At 45.4% G+C, this 23632-nt stretch overlaps 2 protein-coding genes across 9 annotated transcripts in view; one reads left to right on the top strand and one right to left on the bottom strand.

Moving 5' to 3' along the window:
• LOC120319919 (zinc finger protein 585B-like) overlaps positions 1 to 10461 on the bottom strand; it is a 47484-nt gene extending 37023 nt beyond the window's left edge. For 2 of the 4 annotated variants that reach the window (XM_039369277.1, XM_039369279.1), the window contains exons 1-4: positions 10216 to 10461; positions 7650 to 7716; positions 6801 to 6891; positions 688 to 889 (exon numbers count right to left, since the gene is read on the bottom strand). In XM_039369277.1, the coding sequence (XP_039225211.1) occupies positions 688 to 889; positions 6801 to 6871 (273 nt within the window). In that variant the 5' untranslated portion in view covers positions 6872 to 6891; positions 7650 to 7716; positions 10216 to 10461. The remainder of the gene's footprint in view (positions 1 to 687; positions 890 to 6800; positions 6892 to 7649; positions 7717 to 10215) is intronic. The other 2 variants (XM_039369276.1, XM_039369278.1) reach the window with 1 other exon arrangement.
• Positions 10462 to 15257: 4796 nt separating this feature from the next.
• The window catches only part of LOC120319921 (zinc finger protein 585A-like), a 39680-nt gene continuing 31305 nt past the window's right edge, over positions 15258 to 23632 (top strand). For 2 of the 5 annotated variants that reach the window (XM_039369284.1, XM_039369280.1), the window contains exons 1-2: positions 15259 to 16755; positions 20464 to 20844. In XM_039369284.1, coding sequence (XP_039225218.1) covers positions 20774 to 20844 — 71 coding nt within the window. In that variant the 5' untranslated portion in view covers positions 15259 to 16755; positions 20464 to 20773. Of the gene's footprint in view, positions 16970 to 19630; positions 19903 to 20463; positions 20845 to 23632 lie in introns of those variants that run through there. The other 3 variants (XM_039369283.1, XM_039369281.1, XM_039369282.1) reach the window with 3 other exon arrangements.

Genomic DNA, 23632 nt, shown 5'->3' with positions numbered 1-23632 from the left:
GGGGGCGTGGTTTTGTGTGCTGCCTGCATCCCGTGGGTGGGGCTTGGCTTGTTTGTACGGACTGGTTGCTGGCATGCCGTGGCCTGGTACCGGTCCACGGATCGGGGGTTGGGGACCCCTGGTTTATCAGATGTTTTTTGTAGAAAGCATTTTGAAAAGACTATGAACGAAACAACTTAGGGCAGTGATGGTGAACCTTTTAGAGACCGAGTGCCCAAAAACTGGCCTCGCCCCTGCTCCACCCTCTGCCCACCCCCGCTCTACCCCCCCTGCATCACCCCCACTCCACCCCACCCTGCCTACCCGCAGGGCCACTCACTGACTCCAGAGCCCGCCACAGATCGCCCAGGCAGCCCAGCAGCACCATGGCGGCCACACCCTCTGCCCACGCCCTACAGCATCAACTGCATGATAGGGTGTGAGGGCAGAGTCTTGTCTCCGCTGTCTGGCTGCCATGTCCTTGGCTGCGCTGCTCCGCGTGGGCCACGCTCAGGGGCGACTCTCCTCCAGGGAGGCTGCTGGTGAGGAGGGGGTCAGTGGCAGAGGCAAGGCTGGGGCAACGGCACGTGTGCCCACAGAGAGGGCTCCGAGTGCCGCCTCTGGCACCCGTGCCACAGGTTCGCCACCACTGACTTAGGGTTACTTTCAATTCTGTGGGTGAATCAGCCCCAGCGGCTTTACCTTTACCTTTCTCTGTCGCTCAGGTATGTTAAAGACAGTCGGAATCGCTTCCGGCTTGAGGTATCGCCGACCAGAAGCCACATTTTTTAGGTAGTCAGTCTCGCAAAAATGTTCCGAGCAGAGCACGTGGTGACGTGTAGGAATGAAATTCTTCCGTCGAATATTCCAAACCCACTTTTTTAACACGTCTTTTTTTCCAAGGGGAAACCTACGGGCAAATAACAACACAACAAGCGCGAATAACAATAGCAACGACACTTAGGCTTATATGCTGCTTCACAGCGCTTTCCAGCCGCCTCTAAGAGGTTTACGTTACAATGTCAGCACATTGTCCCCCACCTCCCAACAACCCGAGTCCTTCATTTTACCAACCTCATAAGGACGGAAGGCTGAGTCAACCATGAGCCCCGTCAGGATCGAACGCCAGACCCTGGGCAGAGTTTGCCTGCAATACTGCATTCTAAACACTGTGCCTCTTAAGGTCGATGAGGATAACATTAATGATGTCACAATAGTTTCAATAGTAACCACAACCAACAAGTTGTTGCAGGGTGCTGCTTATTGCCGTGAAAGGATATAGGAAAGACCTCGGGGGATGAAGAGACACTGTCCAGGGAAGAAACAGATAAGAGGCAGCATAGTCCACAGCTGCGTAACAGGCGGCTCACAAGGGACCCTCGCTAAGGCTCTAAAGCTGATGGTGTCATCATCGCTGCTAACATCAGATGTTTTGCATTGACAACAGATGGAAATGTAGCCATCTTTTTCCCTTTTGCTTTTAGAGTTAGATGATGCTGGGAGGGGGGGATGTGAATGAGAGTCTAGCTAGACATAACAACACTAAACTCAGCCTGAGAATCAAGGTTATTGAGCTAGAGCTGATAAAGAATTGGCAGGGCTGGAGAACTGGAGAGGAAGCCCACACTTCAAGCTAATTGGGGAATGTGATTTATGACTGCTTAATTGGAGGAGGGAATTGTGCTTTGATACTATGTGCCCAGGGGAGGGGAATTCAGTTTTTGGCTTCGATTATGTAAGTGCCGATATTATGCTACTCAAATAAAGATTCTTGAAGGTAAACAATGCCTCAAAGTTCTTTTGAAGAGTTTCATCTGTTCGAACCATGACAGTACTTTCAGCTTGCAAGTCTCTGTTGCTGTAACTTTACAATAAAGCACAAATAGCTAATCAGGCTGGGTTTTCTGATAATTGCAATGGCCTGGAGGAAGTTAATTGGTGCACTTGGTTCTTTTCTACATAAAATGGCTTTCCCATTATATAACACTTAGCAATAGCACTTAAGACTTATATACAGCTTTACAGCCCTCTCTAGGAGGTTTACAGAGTCAGCCTACTGCCCCACAACAATTTGGGTCCTCATTTTACCAACCGCAGAAGGAGGGAAGGCTGAGTCAACCTTGAGCAGGTAAAACGCGAACTGCCGAACTGCTGGCAGCCGGCATTCAGCAGAAATGGCCTGCAGTACTGCATTCTAACCACTACACCACCTTGGCTCTATCTTCCGCTTTGCATAGCCCAAGCAAAATCTTAAAAGATTTCTAAAGCTGAAGGGATTGCGCGTGGACCTCGGCTTACTATAGTAATGAGACATCTTCAAGAAAACAACCAAGCTTAGAGAGCACCATGGACAACCTCGAAGTCACAAATCTTTGTAAGCTGCCCGGAGTTCCCTGTGTGTGCGAGTTGGGAAGCCATATAAATTTGCTTCATAAATAAATTGCAATGACCTGACAGCAGAATGCTAACAATAATTGAAATTACGTCCTGCATCTCCCTCGCTTTATATCAGTGGTTCTCAACCTGTGGGTCGGGACCCCATTTGGGGTCGAACGACCATTTCACGGGGGTCGCCAAACAACGCAGTCCGCCATTTTTCCCCCTTTTCCTTAGCTGTGCTACTCCCTTTTATTCTATTGGCTTTTGAAAGCCAATAGAATAGACTCTCTTGAATAGAGTCTAATTCTATTGGCTTTCAAAAGCCAATAGGAATTGTCCAGGCTGTCTCTGCCCTGCTGAGCCTGCCAAAAGTCCCATTCTGCAAATGGTGCTGCACCAGCTGAGTAGTCCTCGACTTACGACCGGTTGAGTAGTCCTCGACTTACGACCGGTTGGGGGGTCGCGGCATTAAAAAGGTTGAGAACCACTGCTTTAAATGGTCGCTGAATGACTGGACATGAAAGAAGGACTATCTGTCTGTCTGTGTCTGTTTTCATTCTGTAGGAAACATTTGCATGGCTGGTTTCATTTAAAACCACACCCTCGTTACACTGGCAGCACAAGCAATTATATACAAACAGGCAGCAAACTTCACCCTCTCTCACACGGATGTTACCTAACTGGGTTACCAAACATTTGCAAGCAAACAGCCAAGCTCAGAGAATGTGGAGAGCATCTTCGTTCAGTTCTGAGCTACATTTCTGACAGTGAGGACAATTAACCAGTGGAACAACCTGCCTCCAGAAGCGGTGAATGCTCCAACACTGGAAGTTTTTAAGAAGAGACTGGACAGCCATTTGTCTGAAATGGCATAAGGTTTCCTGCCTGAGCAGGGGGTTGGGCTAAATGACCTCCAAGGTCCCTTCCAACATCATCATCATTATTATTATTCATTAGACGTGAACCTCAATCAATTGAACATTCAAATTGACTGACGCTGTTGGTTGACACAGGTTGCTACCAGCATCCTAGGTGTCCACCAGGTATCTCCTTAAAATGTAAGATGTTCCGAATAGCGCAGGTTTTTTTTTTTAGCATTGCTGGAATTAGTGCAGGAAGCTGCAGTTTCTTGATGTGTTTTGCAAAGTTTTTGGACATGGTTCCCAGTGCCCCGATGACAATGGGTATCACTGTTACACGTTTCATCCATAATCGCGCACTTTCGATGGCCAGGTCGTGATATTTCTTAATTTTTTTCCAATTCTTTTTGTTCGACTCTGGCATCTCCTGATACAGCGATATCAATCAGCGGTACGCTTCAGTTCTCTACAACTGCGATATCCGGTGTGTTGTGTTCCAAATGGCGATCTGTCTGTATTCGAAAGTCCCACAAGATCTTCACCCTCTCATTCTCAACCACTTTTTCCAGATTAAGTTTACTCCCCAGTTATTTCTTTTGGGTATTTTTGTGGATTTTGATGCTAAAGAAGCTATTTTAATGTTGAATTTAATAACAGCAGCAAGATTATTGGTGGGTCAGTATCGGAAGAAAGACTCTCTGCCTTCTTTAGAAGAATGGGTATTTAATGTTTCTAATTTAGCAGAAATGGCTAAAATTTCTGCTTATTTAAAGGACCATTCACAAGAGATATATGTTATTGTATGGAGAAGATGGATAGAATATGTTCAGAAGAAATATGGAACTACAAAGTTTCATTTATTTTATGAGTAATGGATTTGTTTATAAAATTATGATGTTAAAGTTTGAAGAGAGTTAAGGGTTAGTATGATTTTGGTTATTGTATAATTAGTTAACTTAAATAGATTCTGTTTAATATTTTTGTATAACCCTGTACTTGGCTCTGGGAAGTGGGGGGGGCAGGAGGTGGGGGGGGAGGATGGGTTGGAGGTTAAATAGCTCAGATAAATAGAAATAGTTTCATTGTATATAGTATTATTTTTTATTTTGGAGAGAGGAATTGCTCGGGCATTTCCCCTGGACTGCATCCGGAGTGAGAAGATAGGAGGAAGGGGAGAAGTAAGTAGGAAGGTTGAGGAGAAGGAGGAGAGGGGGAGAGTGAAGAAGAGGGAAAGAGGGAAGTGAGGGAAGAGATTAGAGGGTGGATGCGGTTTGGGGGGAAATGGGTGAGCAATACCGAAAGTTGTGTGTATAAATTTATTTTACCCTTTATCTGATGTATTTTTTATGAGTGTAATGTAAAATTGAAAATCAAAAATTTTTTACAAAAAAAAAAAAAAAAAAAAAACTTTTTCCATCCTATGTTCCCACTACTTTTTGGACACAGGCAAGTCGTATTTTTTACAAAATGCCCAGTGGATTAATTTAGCAACTCGGTCATGTCTAGCTTTGTAATTAATTTAGCAACTCGGTCATGTCTAGCTTTGTAATCAGTTTGCGTGATTACTTCTTCTTCTTCTTCTTCTTCTTCTTCTTCTTCTTCTTCTTCTTCTTCTTCTTCTTCTTCTTCTTATTATTATTATTATTATTATTATTATTATTATTATTATTATTATTATTATATTATCGATCATCGCACAGCCAGATGTTCAGACTGGATTTGGCATTTTGTCTACCTATCGAGTCCTTACCCAGGACCTGGGATAGGCAGATGTGGATGTTTGATGGTATTACAGATATCATTGCAGGATGGAAGCAGTTCCTGGTAAGGCCGCCTTTTGCAATTGACTAATAGCGAATTTGTCAATGCCAATGGTGTTCAAATGGTGCTCCAGTTGTTTTGGGATTGCACCCAAGGCGCCTATGACTATTGGTACTACCCTTGCTTGCTTTTGCCACAGTCTTTCTATTTCTATTTGTAGGTCTTTGTATTTTGTTATCTTCTCCAGCTCTTTCTCTTCTATTCTGCTGTTTCCAGGCACTGCCACATCCACTATCCAGACTTTTTTGTCTTTCTTATCGACAATTGTTAAGTCTGGGGTGTTATGTTGCATGTGCTTGTCTGTTTGAATTCTGATTATTATTACTATTATTATTATTTCCACTGATATCAGCCTTCTCAGGTAGACCAGACCAGAAACACAGCAAAGAAAAGCTAATTCTACTTTAATATAAAGCCACATTAACCGAATCTTGAAGTTTGAGAATACAGGTGGCACAGCAGATCATTTAGTGACCGTTCGACGTTGCAACGGCATTGAATAAAGTGGAATTATGACTGTTTTTCCTACTTACAACCGTTGCAGCATCTCCCTGGTCACGTGATCAAAATTCAAACACTTGGCAACTGACTCATATCTATGATGGCTGGAATGTCCCGGGGTCAAGTGATCCCTTGTGGTGACCTTCTGACAAGCAGTCAAGAGAGAAGCCACTTAACTGTGTTACTGTCAAGACTGAACCGCTACGATGCCTGCTAGCGTCTAACGCTAATCAACTTGCCAGCAAAAAGGGGGAAGGGCTGGAAAGCGAAGGGAGGAAACGGGAAGCCGTTCACAAACCGTGAGAGAGCCTGCAAAACGCCAAGGTCGCTGCTGCAAGGTGCTTGACTGTTCCCATAACAAAAAGAAGTCTTACCATTGGACAATGTGAACACCTGAGGAGCGGGGACCGGGGAATCTATTGTTTAATTTGGCAACGTTTCGCGCAGGAAACCCCAGAGCTGGTTTTGCTTCTTCAGTTCCGAGACGGTGTATCCAATAAAGACTTACACCTTTTGGGGATTCAGCCGCCCGGAGGGTTCCTTTTTGGGGGTTCACACTAACTTAACAACTGCCATGAGTCACTTTAGAACTATGGCAAGAAAGATCATAAAATGGGGCAAAACTCACTTAATTGTCTCGCTTAGCATTATAAATGTTGTGGTCCTAGGTCAGGGGTAGGCCACCTCGGCTCTTTTGACTCGTGGGCTTCAACTCCCAGAATTCCTGAGCCAGCCGTGCTGAGGGGAAAGGGAGAGGTTTCCAAGCTGAGCCAGGCTGGCTCAGGAATTCTGGGAGTTGAAGTCCACGAGTCATGAAGAGGCCATAGTTCCCCCATGCTGGTTCAGGAATTCTGGGAGTTGAAGTCCATGAGTCGTAAAAGAGCCAAGGTTGCCTACCCCTGTCCTAGGTAGACCACCTGTACAACTCCTCCCTCTCTTTTACAACCTGAGAACTTAAGAGAGGGTCCTTGATGATCTTTTTGCTTCGTGCACTATGCAGCTGTGGGCCATGCTCCTTCTTATCTGACTGCTCCCTATGCAACTCTTCCCTTCCTCTCATCTCCAAGGTCATTCCCACATACCATTACAATTGGCTTCCTTATTTTTCCCTCCTCTGCCATCTGTGATGGTTCCTGACAAGGTTTAAAACCAGTCAGATGGGCCTGGTGGAGATCAATGCCATTGATAAAGGGAGCAAATCACCGCTAAGATTTGCTGTTTCCGTTCATCCATTCAACCATGGAAGGAGGTTTGACTTACCTGTGGAAGGAGATATTATTGCCCAGTGAAAATTTGTTGTTGCAGTTTATGGCACAACATGATTTCACCATGACTGTGTCTCGCCCACAAACTGTGGAAGGCAAAAGAAGAGAAGCCAATGAAGCAACAAAGATTAGCGGACTGGAGGCTAAAGCATATAAGGAACGGTTGCTGGAATTGGGTATGTCTAGTTTAACAAAGAGAAGGACGAGGGGGGACATGATAGCTGTGTTCCAATATCTCAGGGGCTACCACAAAGAAGAGGAAGTCAAGCTATTTTCCAAAGCGCCTGAAGGCAGGACAAGAAGCAACGGATTGAAACTAACCAAGGAGAGAAGCAACCTAGAACTAAGGAGAAACTTCCTGACAGTTAGAACAATTAATCAGTGGAACAACCAGCCTCCAGAAGCAGTGAATGCTCCAACATGGAAGTTTTTAAGAAGAGACTGGACAGCCATTTCTCTGAAATGGTATAGGGTTTCCTGCCTGCGCAGGGGGTTGGACTAGATGACCTCCAAGGTCCCTTCCAACTTTATTATTATTATTATAAACCTGCCAGAGACCCATGCCCCAAGCAACTTCCCTTGCTCTCATAAACTCCACTAATTTAGGAAGCCCCTCCTGCTTATAATTCTTGTACCCTGCCCCCAAGTCTCTTACCATTTCCTGTTCAAGCCTCGCTATGCTATTTCTGCAGATTTCCCTACGTTTTTTATATTATTCCAAACCGTGCATTTTTCTCAATGTGCCAAGATTTTCCGGCATTTCTTGCCCACATTGGAAAAAAAAAAAACACAATTGGAGATCATTAAACAGATTTCAAATCTCTAGAGATAGCCATTGCATTACCTGGGAGTGTGTATGTCAAAGGTCAGTCACCAGATGTATTATTTTTCTTTCAGAGATCAAAAGAAACCTACAGAGAAAAAAAAGGGGGGGGGGAAAGACTTAGATTTTGCACTGTGACCAGGTTCATATATTTTGCAAAACCATAATTTAACCATGATTTAACCACTTGCCCGTGTAAAGGAGGCTGTTTCCCCCCCCTTTAGGAAAAAGACTTAAAATATTTAGCAGCATACGACTTTTAACTGTTATACTACACCAGTGTTTCTCAACCTTGACAATTTTAAGGCATGTGGACTTCAACTCCCAGAATTCCACAGCCAGCAATGCTGGCTGTGGAATTCTGGGAGTTGAAGTCCACATGCCTTAAAATTGTCAAGGTTGAGAAACACTGTACTACACTGACTTTTAATTGTGTGGATCACCTAGAACAAAAACAGTTAATTATTAAATGAAGAAAGCAAGCACCTTTTAGTGCGTTATACAGCACACTAAGAGCATCAGCTTCACACCGCCTTACACCTTAGCATAAATTAAGAACTGAAGGCCACAAGGATTAACAACTCAAGTACCTATTTCACTTCCCTAATATCTGTGTCTACGAGCAGAAATATATGCACAAGTAGACACCAGACCCAGGCATCTGATACATTTTCCCTCCGAGAGCCCACGAATCTAGAGAGAAATGTTATTTATGTATTCATTAAATGTACATGCTGCCCATCCTCTAGGCAGCTTTTTACAGAGTAAAAACAAGGTAAAACATTAAAATCTAAAAACATTAAAATCCATAGTGATACACTAACCTTTTTTTGGGGGGTGGAAAGATGTCTTTTGCCTTTAAATCCACCCCACTTAATTAGCATTACTCTACATTAAACACCTTATGTAAAGAGAAGGGGAGAGCTAGAAGGAAATAGGTGAAGATGACCAGCAACAAGGCAGATGGACTGGCAAGGAGAGTACCAATTATAATTCATAATATGAATAAAACTGGAGCAACAGTTTTGTCTAGTGGTGAAAACACCAGGCTAGAAACCAGGAGATGATAATAATAATAGTAGTAGTAGTAGTAGTAGTACTAAAGTTGGAAGGGACCTTGGAGGTCTTCTAGTCCAACCCCCTGCTCAGGCAGGAAACCCTACACCATTTCGGACAAATGGCTGTCCAGTCTCTTTTTAAAAACTTCCAGTGTTGGAGCATTCACCGCTTCTGGAGGCAGATTGTTCCACTGGTTAATTGTTCTCACTGTCAGGAAGTTTCTCCTTAGTTCTAGGTTGCTTCTCTCCTTGATTAGTTTCTACCCGTTGCTTCTTGTCCTGCCTTCAGGTGCTTTGGAAAATAGCTTAATTCCCTCTTCTTTATGGCAGCCCCTGAGATATTGGAATACTGCTATCATGTCCCCCCTTGTCCTTCTCTTCGTTAAACTAGACATACCCAATTCTAGCAACCATAGATTATGGGTTTTAGTCCTGCCTTAGGCATAAAAACCAGCTGGGTGACTTTGGACCAATTACTCACTCTCAGCTCACAATATACGGCAGGGGTGTCAAATTCCCGGCCCTTGGGCCAGATGCATCATAGCGAAACCGTGCCCGTCCCATTGCCGGCAATGACAAAAAAGTCACGATACATTGCAACACATCACCTGATGTTGTGAGTTTGACACCCCTGATATAAGGCATGTCAGGTATGGCTGACAAGGTGATCAGTCAATTCCTGTCTGCACTCAATAACCAATCAGACCCTGCAGCTGTGGGAGGGGGAAAACACTAGGGAAAAAAAATGTGAACAATAAAACTCAATTTTAAAACTATCTCAAATCTGCCTCTTTAGGCAGCCCTTTCCTTGCAAACTAATTGACTCATTATGGACCATCAAGTTGGTGTTGACAGATGGATTTCCTCCAGGAGGATCTGTCCCTAACCTGATCCTTCAGCATTTTTTTTCCATCATGCCCCTGTAACTGAATCCATCCTCCGTACTGGCCCCTCCTCTTCTTCTCTTTCCTTCCAGCTTTTCAGCATCCAACCCTTATCCAGAAATCCAGGTCTTCACATAACACCTCCGACTCATTTTTTTGCTCTTCAATTTAGGACAGTGGTCTCAAAAGCTTGGCCACTTTTAAGACCTGTGGACTTCAACTCCCAGAATTCCCCAGCCAGCTTGGCATGCTGAAGAATTCTGGGAATTGAAGTCCACAAGTCTTTTAAAAGTTGCCAGGTTTCAAGGCCCCCCTACTCTAGAGCAGTGTTTCTGAACCTTGGCAACTTTTAAGAGGGGTGGGATTTCAACTCCCAGAATTCCCCAGCCATGCCTGGCTGGCTTCTGGGAGTTGAAGTCCAAACATCTTAACAGTTGCCAAGGTTCAGAAACATTGCTTGAAGACAGGGGTCTTCAAACTTGACCCTTTTATGACTGGTGGACTTCAACTCCCAGAACTCCTCAGCCAGGCATGCCTGGCTGAGGAATTCTGGGAGTTGAAGTCCACCAGTCATAAAAGGGCCAAGTTTGAAGACCCCCTGCTTTAAGAAGAGACCAGCTGCAAGCTAGGCTAGGTTTGGCTCACCTCCTCCGTCTCTCCAAGTTGGCCACCTAGTAAACCGCTCGAGCCAGCCAATTCCTCCCTTAACGGCAGAGAGGCGGCATTTGAACCCAGGATCCTCAGCCTTTCCTCCCTTCTCTAAGGCTCTCCTCCACGACGGCCACTTTTGAAGCCGCCGCCGCCGCCCGTTTTCCGCCGCGCACCAGCAACCAAACGCGACTTCCCAAGCAGGCAAATCCCGGACCGGAAAGTGCCCCAGCCAATTTCTTCCCCCGTTTGCAGCCACCCGCCAAAACCTTCCTCCTCTTCCTCCGCCGCTTTTCCTCTCTAGCCGCTTTTCTCGCTCTCTTTAAGCACTGCAGGATCCGATGCAGGATCGGGCTGGTTTTGATTGCTGGGATCCCCCCCCCAAAAAAAAGGGGGTGAGGGTGTTTAATATTTTTAAAAATGGCTATGCTTAAAAGTGCATCCACCGAAGCAGAAGTATCGGAAGGGGGAAAAAAAAAACGATTAAAACAAGCCCCGCTGCAATGGAACACGCGTTTTGTTTTGAAAAAAAAAATTAAAAAAATAAATGGCACGTGAGAATGCAACCGAATCCGAACCTTGCGGGTTAAAACGTTTGCTAGCGGTGGGGGTGGGCTGAGGAGAGGAAGGTAATGTTGGGAATAGCGAAAAGGTGGGCAAATGTCCCTGCCGATCTTTTTCATTTAAGACTAAATGAAGCAGGTTTGGGTGAGAGCAGGTTCCATTTGAAATACGTGGGAAGTCATTTCCCATAATTCCCAGCCTGCAGTCGCTGGGAATGATGGGAATGGTGATCTCCCACGCTTGGAGGACCCCGGTTTGGAAAAGGCTAAAGAAATGGAAATATTCCCGGCCCTGCCTATAGTGCTAAAGATGCAGTTTTTTAACCCCATTGCCTGGAAGTGATACCCAATTATTACAAAACAATTGGGTTTCTTCTCGAGTCGACCAAAGCAGGCTTGAACTGAGAGGTTTCATGTTTATTTAGAAGAAAATAATTGGTAGTCTTAATTGGTAGCAAATATAAAAATAATTCTGAGTTTGTAAGATTTTGTTATCTGTAAAAGCAACCCTGAAACTGAATTGAGCAAAGTTTTCCCTCTGAATTCTAGAGGAGGATGGACTCACACAAGCACACATCCTTAGCTGAGTTCAGCCCTTAGCAGTTACATCTGCATATGATGTGCTAACCTTAAAATGGTTTTAAACGTGGTTAGCCTTGGGGTATGTAAATCTGCCCCATGCAGTTTATATATTCTGCAAATTCAGAAAATGAATTAATTCAGCAGCCTGGTTAAACAAGTTGCAGGAATGCAGTCATCTACAAACTATGCATTCATGGAGAACAATTTGTGTGGCTAAGAGTTGACATCAGCTTGATGGCGCATAATTAACCACACTATATTTTTAAAAAGATGGCACTGAAAAGGGTTTATCCTTGGCCAATCAGTTCTATGTGTCCAGAAAATATACCCAGTTAACTAGTTTATCCTTTTGGGTGTGCAAACCCAAACTATTGGACTAAAATGTCTGCTGCCAATCCCAAAGGTACTATTTCAAGAGACAATTTTTTTTCCTTTGAAGATGTTTTGCTTCTTCAAGAAGCTTCTTCAGCTCTGACTGGACGATGGAGAATGGAAGGATTTATATTCCTTGCAGACGGCTGGTCATTTGCATTTTTTAAGAGAGTCCTTGAGGCCACCTAGAGGCTTATCTGTGTCCTCAGAGTCACTTGAGTAGGGCAAATGTGTGTGAAGCCACACCGGAAGTCAGTGTGCCCCAATGCTTGTTATGGATGGCTGATCTGAGTTTTTGTAATGTTTCACAGGAGGTTTCTGAATTGATGGTCGAACCACGCTCCATGAACTTCACTAGCAGTTACTCCTTTGGCATCTTCACATTTGGTGGGATTTTCTATGGCACCACTTCCAGTGTGATGTTGGTTCATGACAGGGTGGTGAGGATGGCTGAAGAGTATTGGCAGTTCACTCCCTCCCATCTAGGACATAGCACAGAAGCGTTGCTTGAGCAGTATACGCAAGATTATCTGGGACACTATACATCCTCTTCACGATCTGTTTTCTTTGTTACCTTCTGGGACAGTGGTTCTCAACCTGTGGGTCGGGACCCCATTTGGGGTTGAACGACCATTTCACGGGGGTCGCCAAACAACGCAGTCTGCCATTTTTTTCCCCTTTTCCTTAGCTGTGCTACTCCCTTTTATTCTATTGGCTTTTGAAAGCCAATAGGAATTGTCCAGGCTGTCTCTGCCCTGCTGAGCCCGCCAAAAGTCCCATTCTGCAAACGGTGCTGCACCAGTTGGGTAGTCCTCGACTTACGACCGGTTGAGTAGTCCTCGACTTACAACCGGTTGGGGGTCGCGGCATTAAAAAGGTTGAGAACCACTGTTCTGGAAAGAGGGAGCTTCGTGGTATCCATAGCAGAACATCCAGATTCAGCCATAGTTTCATTCCATACAGCATTAATCTCGTGAACTCTCAAGCTTCCTCCTTCCGTTATATATTCAAGTTGGACAGTATTTAATATTTATTTGTTATGTATATATAGGGGTGTGGGTTTATACATATGTTATGTATAGTATATTTAGGTGTGTGTCATGTATGTGTTTCACTTTGAGAGCAGGCAACTACATTTGATTTTTGATGTGTGCCATTGTGCCTACAGTAAAAAAATAACAATAAAGGTTATCTTATCTTAATGCTCGCCCACACACTGCTAGACTCACCCAAGAACTTCTAAAGCAGTTCCATTGCGATCTTTTTGATCACCCCCCCCCCATAGCCCAGATTTGGCACCAAGCAACTACTACTAAGGAATCTCAAACCTTGTAACATTTTATGACAAGTGCCTCAATTTGAATGGCAATTATGTCGAAAAGTAATCTAATATTGTAGTTTTCTAATGTGTATAATAAAAGTTCTGTATCTGCGAGTGTCTGTCATTGATAACCAAACGGAGATTTCCGAACTGCCCTTATTAGTGGACAATCACTTAAATAGGAGCCAGCAATGTGCTGCAACTGCCAAAAAGGCCAACAGAGTGCTAGGCTGCATTAACAGAGGGATAGAATCAAGATCACGTGAAGTATTAATACCACTCTACAATGCCTTGGTAAGGCCACACTTGGAATACTGCATCCAGTTTTGGTCACCACGATGTAAAAAAGATGTTGAGACTCTATAAAGAGTACAGAGAAGAGCAACAAAGATGATTAGGGGACTGGAGGCTAAAATATATAAGGAACGGTTGCTGGAATTGGTATGTCTAGTTTAATGAAGAGAAGGACGAGGGGGGACATGATAGCAGTGTTCCAATATCTCAGGGGCTGCCCCAAAGAAGAGGGAGTCAAGCTATTCTCCAACGTGCCTGCAGGCAGGACAAGAAGCAACGGGTGGAAACTAACCAAGGAGAGAAACAACCGAGAACTAAGGAGAAAATTCCTGACAGTTAGAACAATTAATCAGTGGAATAACCTGCCTCCAGAAGCGGTGAATGCTCCAACACTGGAAGTTTTTAAGAAGAGACTGGACAGCCATTTGGCTGAAATGGTATAGGATTTCCTACCTGAGCAGGGGGTTAGACTAGATGACCTCCAAGGTCCCTTCCAACTTTTTTTATTATTATTATTATCTTGGAATCACTTGATCACTATTTGTGATCTCCCCAGTTTCCAACAAGCAGAGTCAATAGGGGAAGCTGGATCCGCTTAACGACTGCATGATTCACTTAACAACTGCAGTGATGTGCTTAGCACTTGTGGCAAAAAAGGGTTGGATTATTATTCGACAACTGCCTTGCTTAGTAACAGAAATTTTGGTCCCCATTGTGGCTATATGTCAGGGACTATTTGTAGCTTTCTCCTCTGGTCTTAATGACAAATGGTAATAATTCACTGACTTTGAGTACAGTAGTTTTTAAAAAGCTGCACAGGGTCATACCTAATTACAATTCTGGTGAGCGACCACTAGGAAACTCTTAAGGCTGGGAATCAAATTGGATAGGACAGGGATAGGCAACCTTGGCTCTTTTATGACTCGTGGACTTCAATTCCCAGAATTCCTGAGCCAGCATGGCTCAGCATGGAAACCTCTCCCTTTCCCCTCAGCATGGCTGCCTCAGGAATCCTGGGAGTTGAAGTCCACGAGTCATAAAAGCCAAGGTTGCTTATCCTGGGATAGGAGGAAGAACGTACTAGATGGAAGACAGTGGCCAAGATACCAGCCTGGATATGTCTGACAAATTAACAGGGGCTTGGCTTGGCTCAGTGGAGACATTCTCATTTGCCTAGGATTAAACCACTCTTGGCCGATTCTCCAAACATGGCCAGAGCTGATTCATATTTGGGTGGAAAATATTTGAGGAAATCCTTGACTGGGAAGTTGAGAGGAACAGTTGCAGGAACTGGGTATGTCTAGTCTAGTGAAGACTAGAGGTGACATAATAGCAGTATTCTAATATTTGAGGGGCTACTACAGAGAAGATGGAGGTCAACTTATTTTCCAAAGAACCTGAAGGCAAAACAAGAAACAGTGGAAGGAAACTAATCAAGGAGAGAAGCAACCTAGAACTAAGGAGAAATGTATTGCTAGTGAGAACAATCGACTTATGGAAGAGCTTGCCTTCCAAAGTTGGGGAGTGGGTGCTCCATCACTGGAAACTATTAAGAGCTTGAACAGCCATTTGTCCAGAATGTTTATAGGGGCTCCTGCCTGTGTAGGGGGCTGGACTAGAAGACCTCCATGGTCCCTTCCTATTTTGTCATTCTGTTATGTCCCATAACAGAGCGTGAAAACATCCATGAGAAACACAATGGCTGTACCATTTCTGTTATTGTTCAGAAGATGTGTCTCTCAATTGATCTTGAGAAGCTTAAGCAGAGCCCAGTAACTTGGAGAGGAGACCATTAAAAAGATGTTCAAGTCATTAACCAGATACAGTGTTTCTCAAACTTGGCAACTTACAGTTGTGTGGACTTCAACTCCCAGAATTCCAACTCCCAGATGCTAGCTGCAAAACTCTGGGAGTTGAAGTCCACACAAGTTGAAGTTGCCAAAGTTGAGGAACACTGGCCTAGAAAGAGGTTGAAAGCTATGTACCAGGTGACAACCCATCCTTTCATAATGTTGCCAGGAAAAAGAGTGCAGGCTATCAAACTGTTTTTTGCCTGATTGACCTCATGATTGAATGTCCAGTTTCTGCCTATCTGCATTGAAGCCACTCATCAATGCCCACAAATACCTTCCATAGAGCAGGGGTGGGCAACTATTCCTGCTTGAGCAGCGGGACTACATGACCTCCAAGGTCCCTTCCAACTCTATAATTCTGTCTTCTATGACCCCCTTTAGGACCTACGGACTTCAACTCCCAGAATTCCTGTACAAGTCATAGTTGCCCATTCCTGCCATAGAGATAAAAAAAAAATAGCGGTGCAATGCAGGCCCTCACTTCCGGTTCTCCTATGACTGATTTCCATCTCCAGGAAAGGCGCAAAGTGGCTGTCTCGGTGCCCGTTATTCCGACAGGATCGCGGAATGTGGCCCTTTCCATCAATCTCGGCTGCTGCCTACCCACCTTGGCAGGGGCTGATGGGATTGGAGTCCGAGCACCTTCTGCTCTGAGTTTCATTTGTCTGCATTGCTTTCGCAATCTCAAATCCCTGATTTATTTACTTAGTACTGGATCGCCGTTTTAGTGCTCGATTCCTCTTAGGCTTAAAAAACAAAAACAGCGCTCACCGCGATCTCTTTAGTTAAAACGAATTGATCCCAAACGCGTTTCCTTTCCACCATTTAATCCGAAGTGAAAGTGATTTTCCAGCCACGCCGTCCTCGGTGGCTGGAAAACGAAGCCACGTGAATTTATGCAATCCAGGGATTAAGTTGCAAAAGGGAAGGGGAAAAAAAAGGCGCCTTTCGGGTCGGGAGAAGCCACCCCAACGCGCGCTCAATTGGTTGATCCTTTATTTGGAGGCGGATCGAAACGCGCAGCGAAAGCGGTGAGTAGAGCGGGCGGTACCATTTCAGACCCGCCCGCAGGGGGGGGACTCCGCTTTATCCCAACCTCTTGAAACGTTACGATTTCACACATTAGAAAGCGAGCACAGCCAATCAAGCCTGTTTCGCTCTTTTACAAATCTCCCCGCAGAGGGTCTGAATTACGGCAGGGTTGCCCTCGGGGGCAGCCAGAAAAATGTAAAAAGAAAAAAGGGCACCTCCCTTCCTCGAAGTGGAACAAGCCATGTCACCGTCTTCGCACCTCCCCGCCTCCAAGTGGAGCAAACCATGTCACCATCTTCGCGGGGGGGGGACAGGACGGCGAGAAGAGAGGAATCCCGGGCTTCAGCCGTGGCGTTTGGGGATAAACTTAAGCCGGCCCAGCAATCGTAGCCTTAGACCGGAAGGATCTTGTTCCTGGATTTATTTCGTAATCGGCCGTTCGGCGCGATCGTGAGAACCCGGCCTCTTGCGTGTCGCAAGCAGGGAAGAGGCGCCAGGGCGAAGGAGAAGCGGGGTCGCGGTGAGTTTGCTTGGAAAGAGGCCGGGAGGTGCGGATCGGAGGGCGGCGGTGGCGAGTTCCCAAGGCGGACGAAGCCCGGCCTGGCTGACGCGCATCTCCCGGCGAGGAGGAAACACGCATCTCTCAACCGTAGACTTATGCAAAAGGCTAGACTGAGAGCACCCATTGTCTGAAGCGGGGAACGCTTTGCAATTGCGCGGGGGAAGCCATCTTGGTTTGTTTTTCCCTCCTTGCTTTTTTTTTTTGTTGTTCCTCCCTCCCGCGGGCGCGGAAGTGCGAGCTCAGCCAAGGAGGGTGGGAAAAAAAACATAAAGAGTAACAGTTGCCCCTAACTGTGGGTGGTGGTGGGGGGGGCCCGTGGGTGGCATGAAAAGGATTTAGCCCATCCGGAGTGCAAAAATCCGGATGACACGTGCATTGCAGCAAACCGATGCACACGTTACTCCTCCTCCCCTGCTCTTGAATTTTCGCAGATCGAAGGTTCGAAGTAACCCGGGGCTTTCATTCCGACGCAACCCTGTATGAAGCTTGGTTAAATCAGCCCTTCTTGAACCTTTTTGTTGTTGCTGCTGGTGCGATCAACTAAGCTGGAAACATAGAGAGACCCAAGATCGCCCAACGTTTTAAAACCCATTTATCGTACTGGATCTCTTCGGCTGGGTGATTTTGCACGTGTTTTGGCACGTCTTTCAATGCAAAGCGACCCGGGATGAGCAAAAAGGACCGGAGTATTTTCTTTCTATAACAGCCCCCATTGCTTAATACAGAGAGGAGGCCAAGAAAACGCTAGATAGAGAGTTGCGCCTGCCCGTTTGTGTATCGCAAAGGGGAGAAAGATTGTTGCGTTCCCATCACGTGCGAAAGCCGGAACGTGGCTTGCTTGTTGGGGGGGAGGGGGTTCTTGGGAATCTAATCGTGGCTTAATGTAGCCGGATTCACATGAGTGCCGGGAGTAGATCTGTGCAGCAGCCTCTTGTTTTTTCCCAGTTCTCTGAGCTGGCCTGTGGGTGGATGGGTTTTGTTGTTCTTGCTTGGAAATTCAGGCTGCCGTGAATGGGTGAAATTGTACTGGGATGCTCGCTGGAAGGGCCCCAGATTGTGGGTTTGCGTAGTGGAGGGAGGGATAAGAATTTGGAGAGGAAAATTAATTGCAACAATTAGGTCAGGGGCAGGCCACCTTGGCTCTTTTATGACTCGTGGACTTCAACTCCCAGAATTCCTCAGCCAGATGGCTCAGCTTGGAAACCTCACCCTGTCCCCTCAGCATGGCTCTCAGGAATTCTGGGAGTTGAAGTCCACGAGTCATAAAAGAGCCAAGGTTGCCTACCTCTGAATAGGTGATGGTTCGCCGATACCTTTAAATACTGCAACAACAACAACAACAAAAGTTAGTGTCCCTTTAAAATATAAGATAATGTGAATTTCTATTATGTAAACAATGAGGGGTGGCTACAAGACTTAACAAAGTGTCAAATCGAATTAAATCCGGAAACATTTCTCCTGGGAATACTTAAAAAGAAATTTGATAAGAAAATAAGACCTCTGATTTTACATATACTAACTGCGGCAAGAATTGCATTCGCGCAATATTGGAAGGAACGCAATGTACCACCAGAGGGGTTGATTATTCAGAAAATGTATGAATGAGCCGAGATGGACAAACTCACCTTAGAATTAAAAGAAAAAGATGATTCGGAATTTTATGCGGTTTGAGAAAATTGGTATATTTGGATAGACAATAGAAACAAAAATTGGAAATATACATAAGGTTATTGTGCAAATTAGGTTATTGTGGGTTAGACTGAATGTACATAGTGTATATATTGTATAGAATGTAGATCCATAGTATATAAAAATGACATAGTCCGCTGAATATGTACTGTATAAAGGAAAATGTTAATAAATAAATAAATAAACAAACAATGGGGGGGGAAACCTCTTGGAAAATGCTCTTGATGGTTTTTCAGCAATAGTTTGTCCATCGTAACCCTCCAGTTTCCCATCAGCAGGGGAAGGTTTCATTGGATGCACATCTTTGACATGGTTACTTAACACAAGAGGTGTTTGTGTGTGATACAGCCACTTCCAAGTCTAATCTGAAACTTGAGCAATTAGGTATCCTTCTAGGTTTTTTTTTTTTTTTTACATCTATGGGTCCATTGCATGGTTTTTTTTTCCCTTAAGGCATCCACCTTGGCTCTTTTATGACTCGTGGACTTCAACTCCCAGAATTCCTGAGCCACCCTGGCTCAGCTTGGAAACCTCTCCCTTTCCCCTCAGCATGGCTGGCTCAGGAATTATGGGAGTTGAAGTCCAGGAGTCATAAAAGAGCCAAGGTTGCCTACCCCTGGTCTTATAGCAGTGGTTCTCAACCTTTTTAATGCCGCGACCCCCAACCGGTCGTAAGTTGAGGACTACTCAACCGGTCGTAAGTCGAGGACTACTCAACTGGTGCAGCACGGTTTGCAGAATGGACTTTTGGCGGGCTCAGCAGGGCAAAGACAGCCTGGACAATTCCTATTGGCTTTTGAAAGCCAATAGAATTAGACTTATTCAAGAGAGTCTATTCTATTGGCTTTCAAAAGCCAATAGAATAAAAGGGAGTAGCACAGCTAAGGAAAAGGGGGAAAAAATGGCGGACTGCGTTGTTTGGCGACCCCCGTGAAATGGTCTTTCGACCCCAAATGGGGTCCCGATCCACAGGTTGAGAACCACTGTCTTATAGGGTCTCCTGCTTGAGCAGGGGGTTGGACTAGACCAGGGGTAGGCAACTTTGGCTCTTTTATGACTCGTGGACTTCTTCCCAGAATTCCTAAGCCAGCTATGCTGGCTCAGGAATTCTAGGAATTGAAGTCCACGAGTCATAAAAGAGCCAAGGTTGCCTACCCCTGAACTAGAATATCTCCAAGATCCCTTCCAGCTCTATTCTGATTCTGATTCCTGTCTACAGGCACATCCTCTCATTTACGACCGCAACATACCACAGTCGTGTGACTTGTGATTTGCAACATTTATTGTTGTTTTTCCAGAGAAAATGGAACAAAAAAATGCCTACTTGGATGTTAGTTGGATTCACTGAGCAATCCTGTGGCTCCCTTAATGAACATGTGATTTGCTGAACTCTGCAGCGGTTCACTTTATGACCTGGTAAAAACAACTGTAAAGTCAAGTCTAGTCATTATTGACTACAACAAATTATGATTGAAATTCTGGGTTTCTTTGAGGTTGTATGTCGAGAATTGTTTGTATTGCTTTTCTAAGAGCTCCGATCCACAATGCTGTACTTCAGTTTTCTAGACCATGGGTAGGCAACCTTGGTTCTTTTATTACTCGTGGACTTCAACTCCCAGAATTCCTGAGTCAGCATGGCTCAGCTTGGAAACCTCTCCCTTTCCCCTCAGCATGGCTGGCTCAGGAATTCTGGGAGTTGAAGTCCACACGTCATAAAAGACCCAAGGTTGCCTACCCCTGCTCTAGACATCTTAAATTCCTTCAACTTTAAATTTGGGACTGACCAAGGGATTGCAGTAAATGGCCTCTGAGGTCTCCTCTCATTCTATAATTCTGTAATCTTCAGCCTGCCTGATTTTTGATTTGGAAATAAGCAGAATAGAAATCAGAAATCCTTTACCTGCAATTATCCATCAAGGACGGAAACGATAGTGGGCGTAGTTAATTTTGTTAACCTTGGTTGTTTATCTCTTCCAGGTATTGCCAGGAAATATTATTCTTCCACTTGCTGGTTCAATGGGAGATGTCTAAGACACAAAGAGATGAACGGTCAAAGTCCTAGAGAGGCATCAACTTGGTAGCCTTAAATGCACTTTTGTGCTGGGCTGATCCTGATGTTTTGATGTGGGTGAGCTTTGTTGAGAAACTAACATGTTACCAGGAAGAGCGGTGTTTTGGGGGGATTTCCAGCTTTTTTACTTGTAATTTCAAAGCATCCAGCTGCTGGATTTAACACAGGGAAGCAAGGGAAAGTCGGGGGATTTGATTCGACCCCACAAGGACAGACATGGCAAGTTGCTGCTCGGTGGCTAACTGCAAAAACCGCCGGTGGCATGGATCCCGTGTCACCTTCCACAGGTAAGTGAGCGAGCTTGAATCTCACCTCATATACCCTGTTTCGCCAAAAAGAAGATCCGATTTTACATTTTCTTTTGCTTCCAAGAGAGGCACCAGGTCTTATTTTCCGGGCATGTCCTTCCTGCTTACATTAGGATCACCGCAGCCGGGCCTCCCACGCCTCAACACCTGTTGCACTTCTGCCTGAGATCTTCGGCTGCTTGCAGCTGCATGCCACGTGGCGCATTGCTCCGGTGGCACTGCTCGCGGCAGTTGGCTGCATGGATCGTCATGCCAGTGCCGCCGCTCATGGCAGGAGTCCGTGTGGTGCGTCACACCGTGGCATGCGCACGATGACCACACGGCCTGCCGTGAGCAGCAGCACTGGCGTGAGCGGCATAACAATCCACACAGCCTCCTGCCGCAAGCGGCAGCTTCGTTGCAGCCACAAAAGAGCTTGGCCAGCAGCATGACAGATGATGGATTATGGGAGGCCTGGCTGCAGCAAGCCTAAGATAAGCTGGTGCAGGGTACGTGGGGCAGCCCCACCCCACTACCCCCGTCCTAACTTGATTTTACCCCAAAACTAGGGCTTATTTTGGGGGTAGAGCTTATATTAGATGCAAGTGTAAAAATCAAGCTAGGTCAAGGGTAGGCAACCTCAGCTCTTTTAAGACTCATGGACTTCAACTCCATGAGAGTTGAAGTCCATGAGTTATAAAAGAGCCGAGGTTGCCTACCCCTGAGCTAGGTCTTATTTTCGGGATAGGACTTAACACAGTATCATCATTTGACTCCACATCTGCATATGCTGGAAGCGGGAGGGAAATTGATGTAAACGAGGAGCAGTAAAGACGCAGCAAGAGTGGTCCCCTGTTTGTGGCCATTCTAGCCTTTTGTCTCTGTGTCCGGAGGCCAACATGGAGAATAACCCTGATCTGGATTTAGATAAAATATACCACTGAGATTTTGGTAAGTGAAGCAAGGGTAACCCGTGGCTTCAAATTAGTAGTGAAAATAGAGAAGACTGTGTTTCAACTGAATACAAGTAGTCCTCGACTTATGACCACAGTTGAGCCCAACATTTACGTTGCTAAGTGAGACATTTGCTTAATTTGCCCCATTTTAGGACTTCCTGCCACATTTGTTAAGTGAATCACTGCAGTTGTTTAATTAGTAACGCGGCTGTTAAGTCAATTTGGCTTCCCCGTTGATTTTGTCAGAAGGTCACAAATGGGGATCCCATCACCCCCAGGACAACGCAACCGTCATAAATATGAACCCAATTGTCAAGCATCCGAATGTAAATCACATGACCCATAGGGGATGCTGCAACGGTCATATGTGTGAAAAATGATTGTAAGTCACTCTTTTCAGTGCCATTCTCTTTTTGAACAGTCACTAAATGAACTATTGTAAGTCGAGGACTATCTGTAATGGGAACTGATGAGTTGATTGATTGATTGATTTGATTTCTATAGCCACCCATCTGAACAAGCAACTTTTTCCGTACAGTTAATTCCATTGTTCCTTTCCACTTGTCCTACCATGAAAATTTCTCTTCTTATTTTTCCATGTTAGTGAAACTCTCTTTTATTGTTATTAATTGCGAAGTCGTGTCTGACCCATCGCGACCCCATGGACAACATTCCTCCAGGTCTTCCTGTCTTCTACCATCTTCTGGAGTCCATTTAAGTTTACACCTACTGCTTCAGTGACTCCATCCAGCCATCTCATTCTCTGTCGTCCCCTTCTTCTATTGCCCTCCATCTTTCCCAGCACTAGGCCCTTCTCCAGTGAGTCCTTCCTTCTCATTAGGTGGCCAAAGTATTTGAGTTTGTGAAACTCTCTATATCAAGGCTTTTCAACCTTTTCACCCATTGTACCACTTTTAGGATATGGCAATATCCGAGTACCACCAGTTGCCGAGCAATGTGTCAAAAACTTGATGACCCCCCCCCCAAAAAAGGAAAAAAGTGATAATGTACAGGTAGTCCTCGACTTACAACAGTTCGCTTAGTGACTATTCGAAGTTACAGTGGCACTGAAAAAAATGCCCCCCAAGCCACAGCCGAGCAAGACACCTGCCTGCCCGCCCGGCGGCGCTCTTCCTTCTGTCCGAGGTTTTCATTGTTGTGAGCATTTCTGTTGGGGATTGGCAGCGGGGGTGGGGTGGGGGGTGTTTGGTTTTTATCCCCCCCCCCCCCGTCTGCTGGGTGGTTGCAGCAGGTTTTGGTCACTTCACATGATCCTGGGACACTATGACCGTCATAAATATGAATCAGTTGCCAAGCATCTGAATGTAAATCACGAGACCCTGGAGAGGCTGCAACTTTCCAGCTGAGTGGCGCTTCTTCTGGGCTCATCAGAAGTGCCAGGATCAGCACCAAGCTCCAGCTGGAGCCTGGCGCTGATCCTGGCTCTTCCACTGAGCCCTGACAGCCCTGCAGATCCAGATGTCTCTCGCTCAGGCTTGTGCGGTGCTGCCACCGGTTCAGCTCATCCCCCTCCCCGGCTACCACTTTTCTAGGATGGTCACGTACCACCTGCCAGGTGCCAATGTATCACAGGTGGTACCTGTACCACTGGTTGAAAAGCCCTGCTCTATATTGTTTCACCCGGCTTCACTACCATTTTTGCACAGAAAAGTGAAAAGTGATTAGCGATACGGTTGGTCCTCGGAGGTTGTCTGTAAGCTTCCATTTTTGCTGGGTCCATAAAAGAAATGGCAACGCCAGATTTACCCTCAGCCTCCTCTTTTTGATTTTGATCCGAACCTTCGCTCAAGCAGAGAATTCAGTTTTTTTCG

Source organism: Crotalus tigris, unplaced genomic scaffold (assembly GCF_016545835.1).
Source record: "Crotalus tigris isolate CLP2741 ecotype Arizona unplaced genomic scaffold, ASM1654583v1 scf7180000020992.475769, whole genome shotgun sequence".
Taxonomy (NCBI): domain Eukaryota; kingdom Metazoa; phylum Chordata; class Lepidosauria; order Squamata; family Viperidae; genus Crotalus; species Crotalus tigris.
This window is presented reverse-complemented; position numbering and strand designations above follow the sequence as displayed.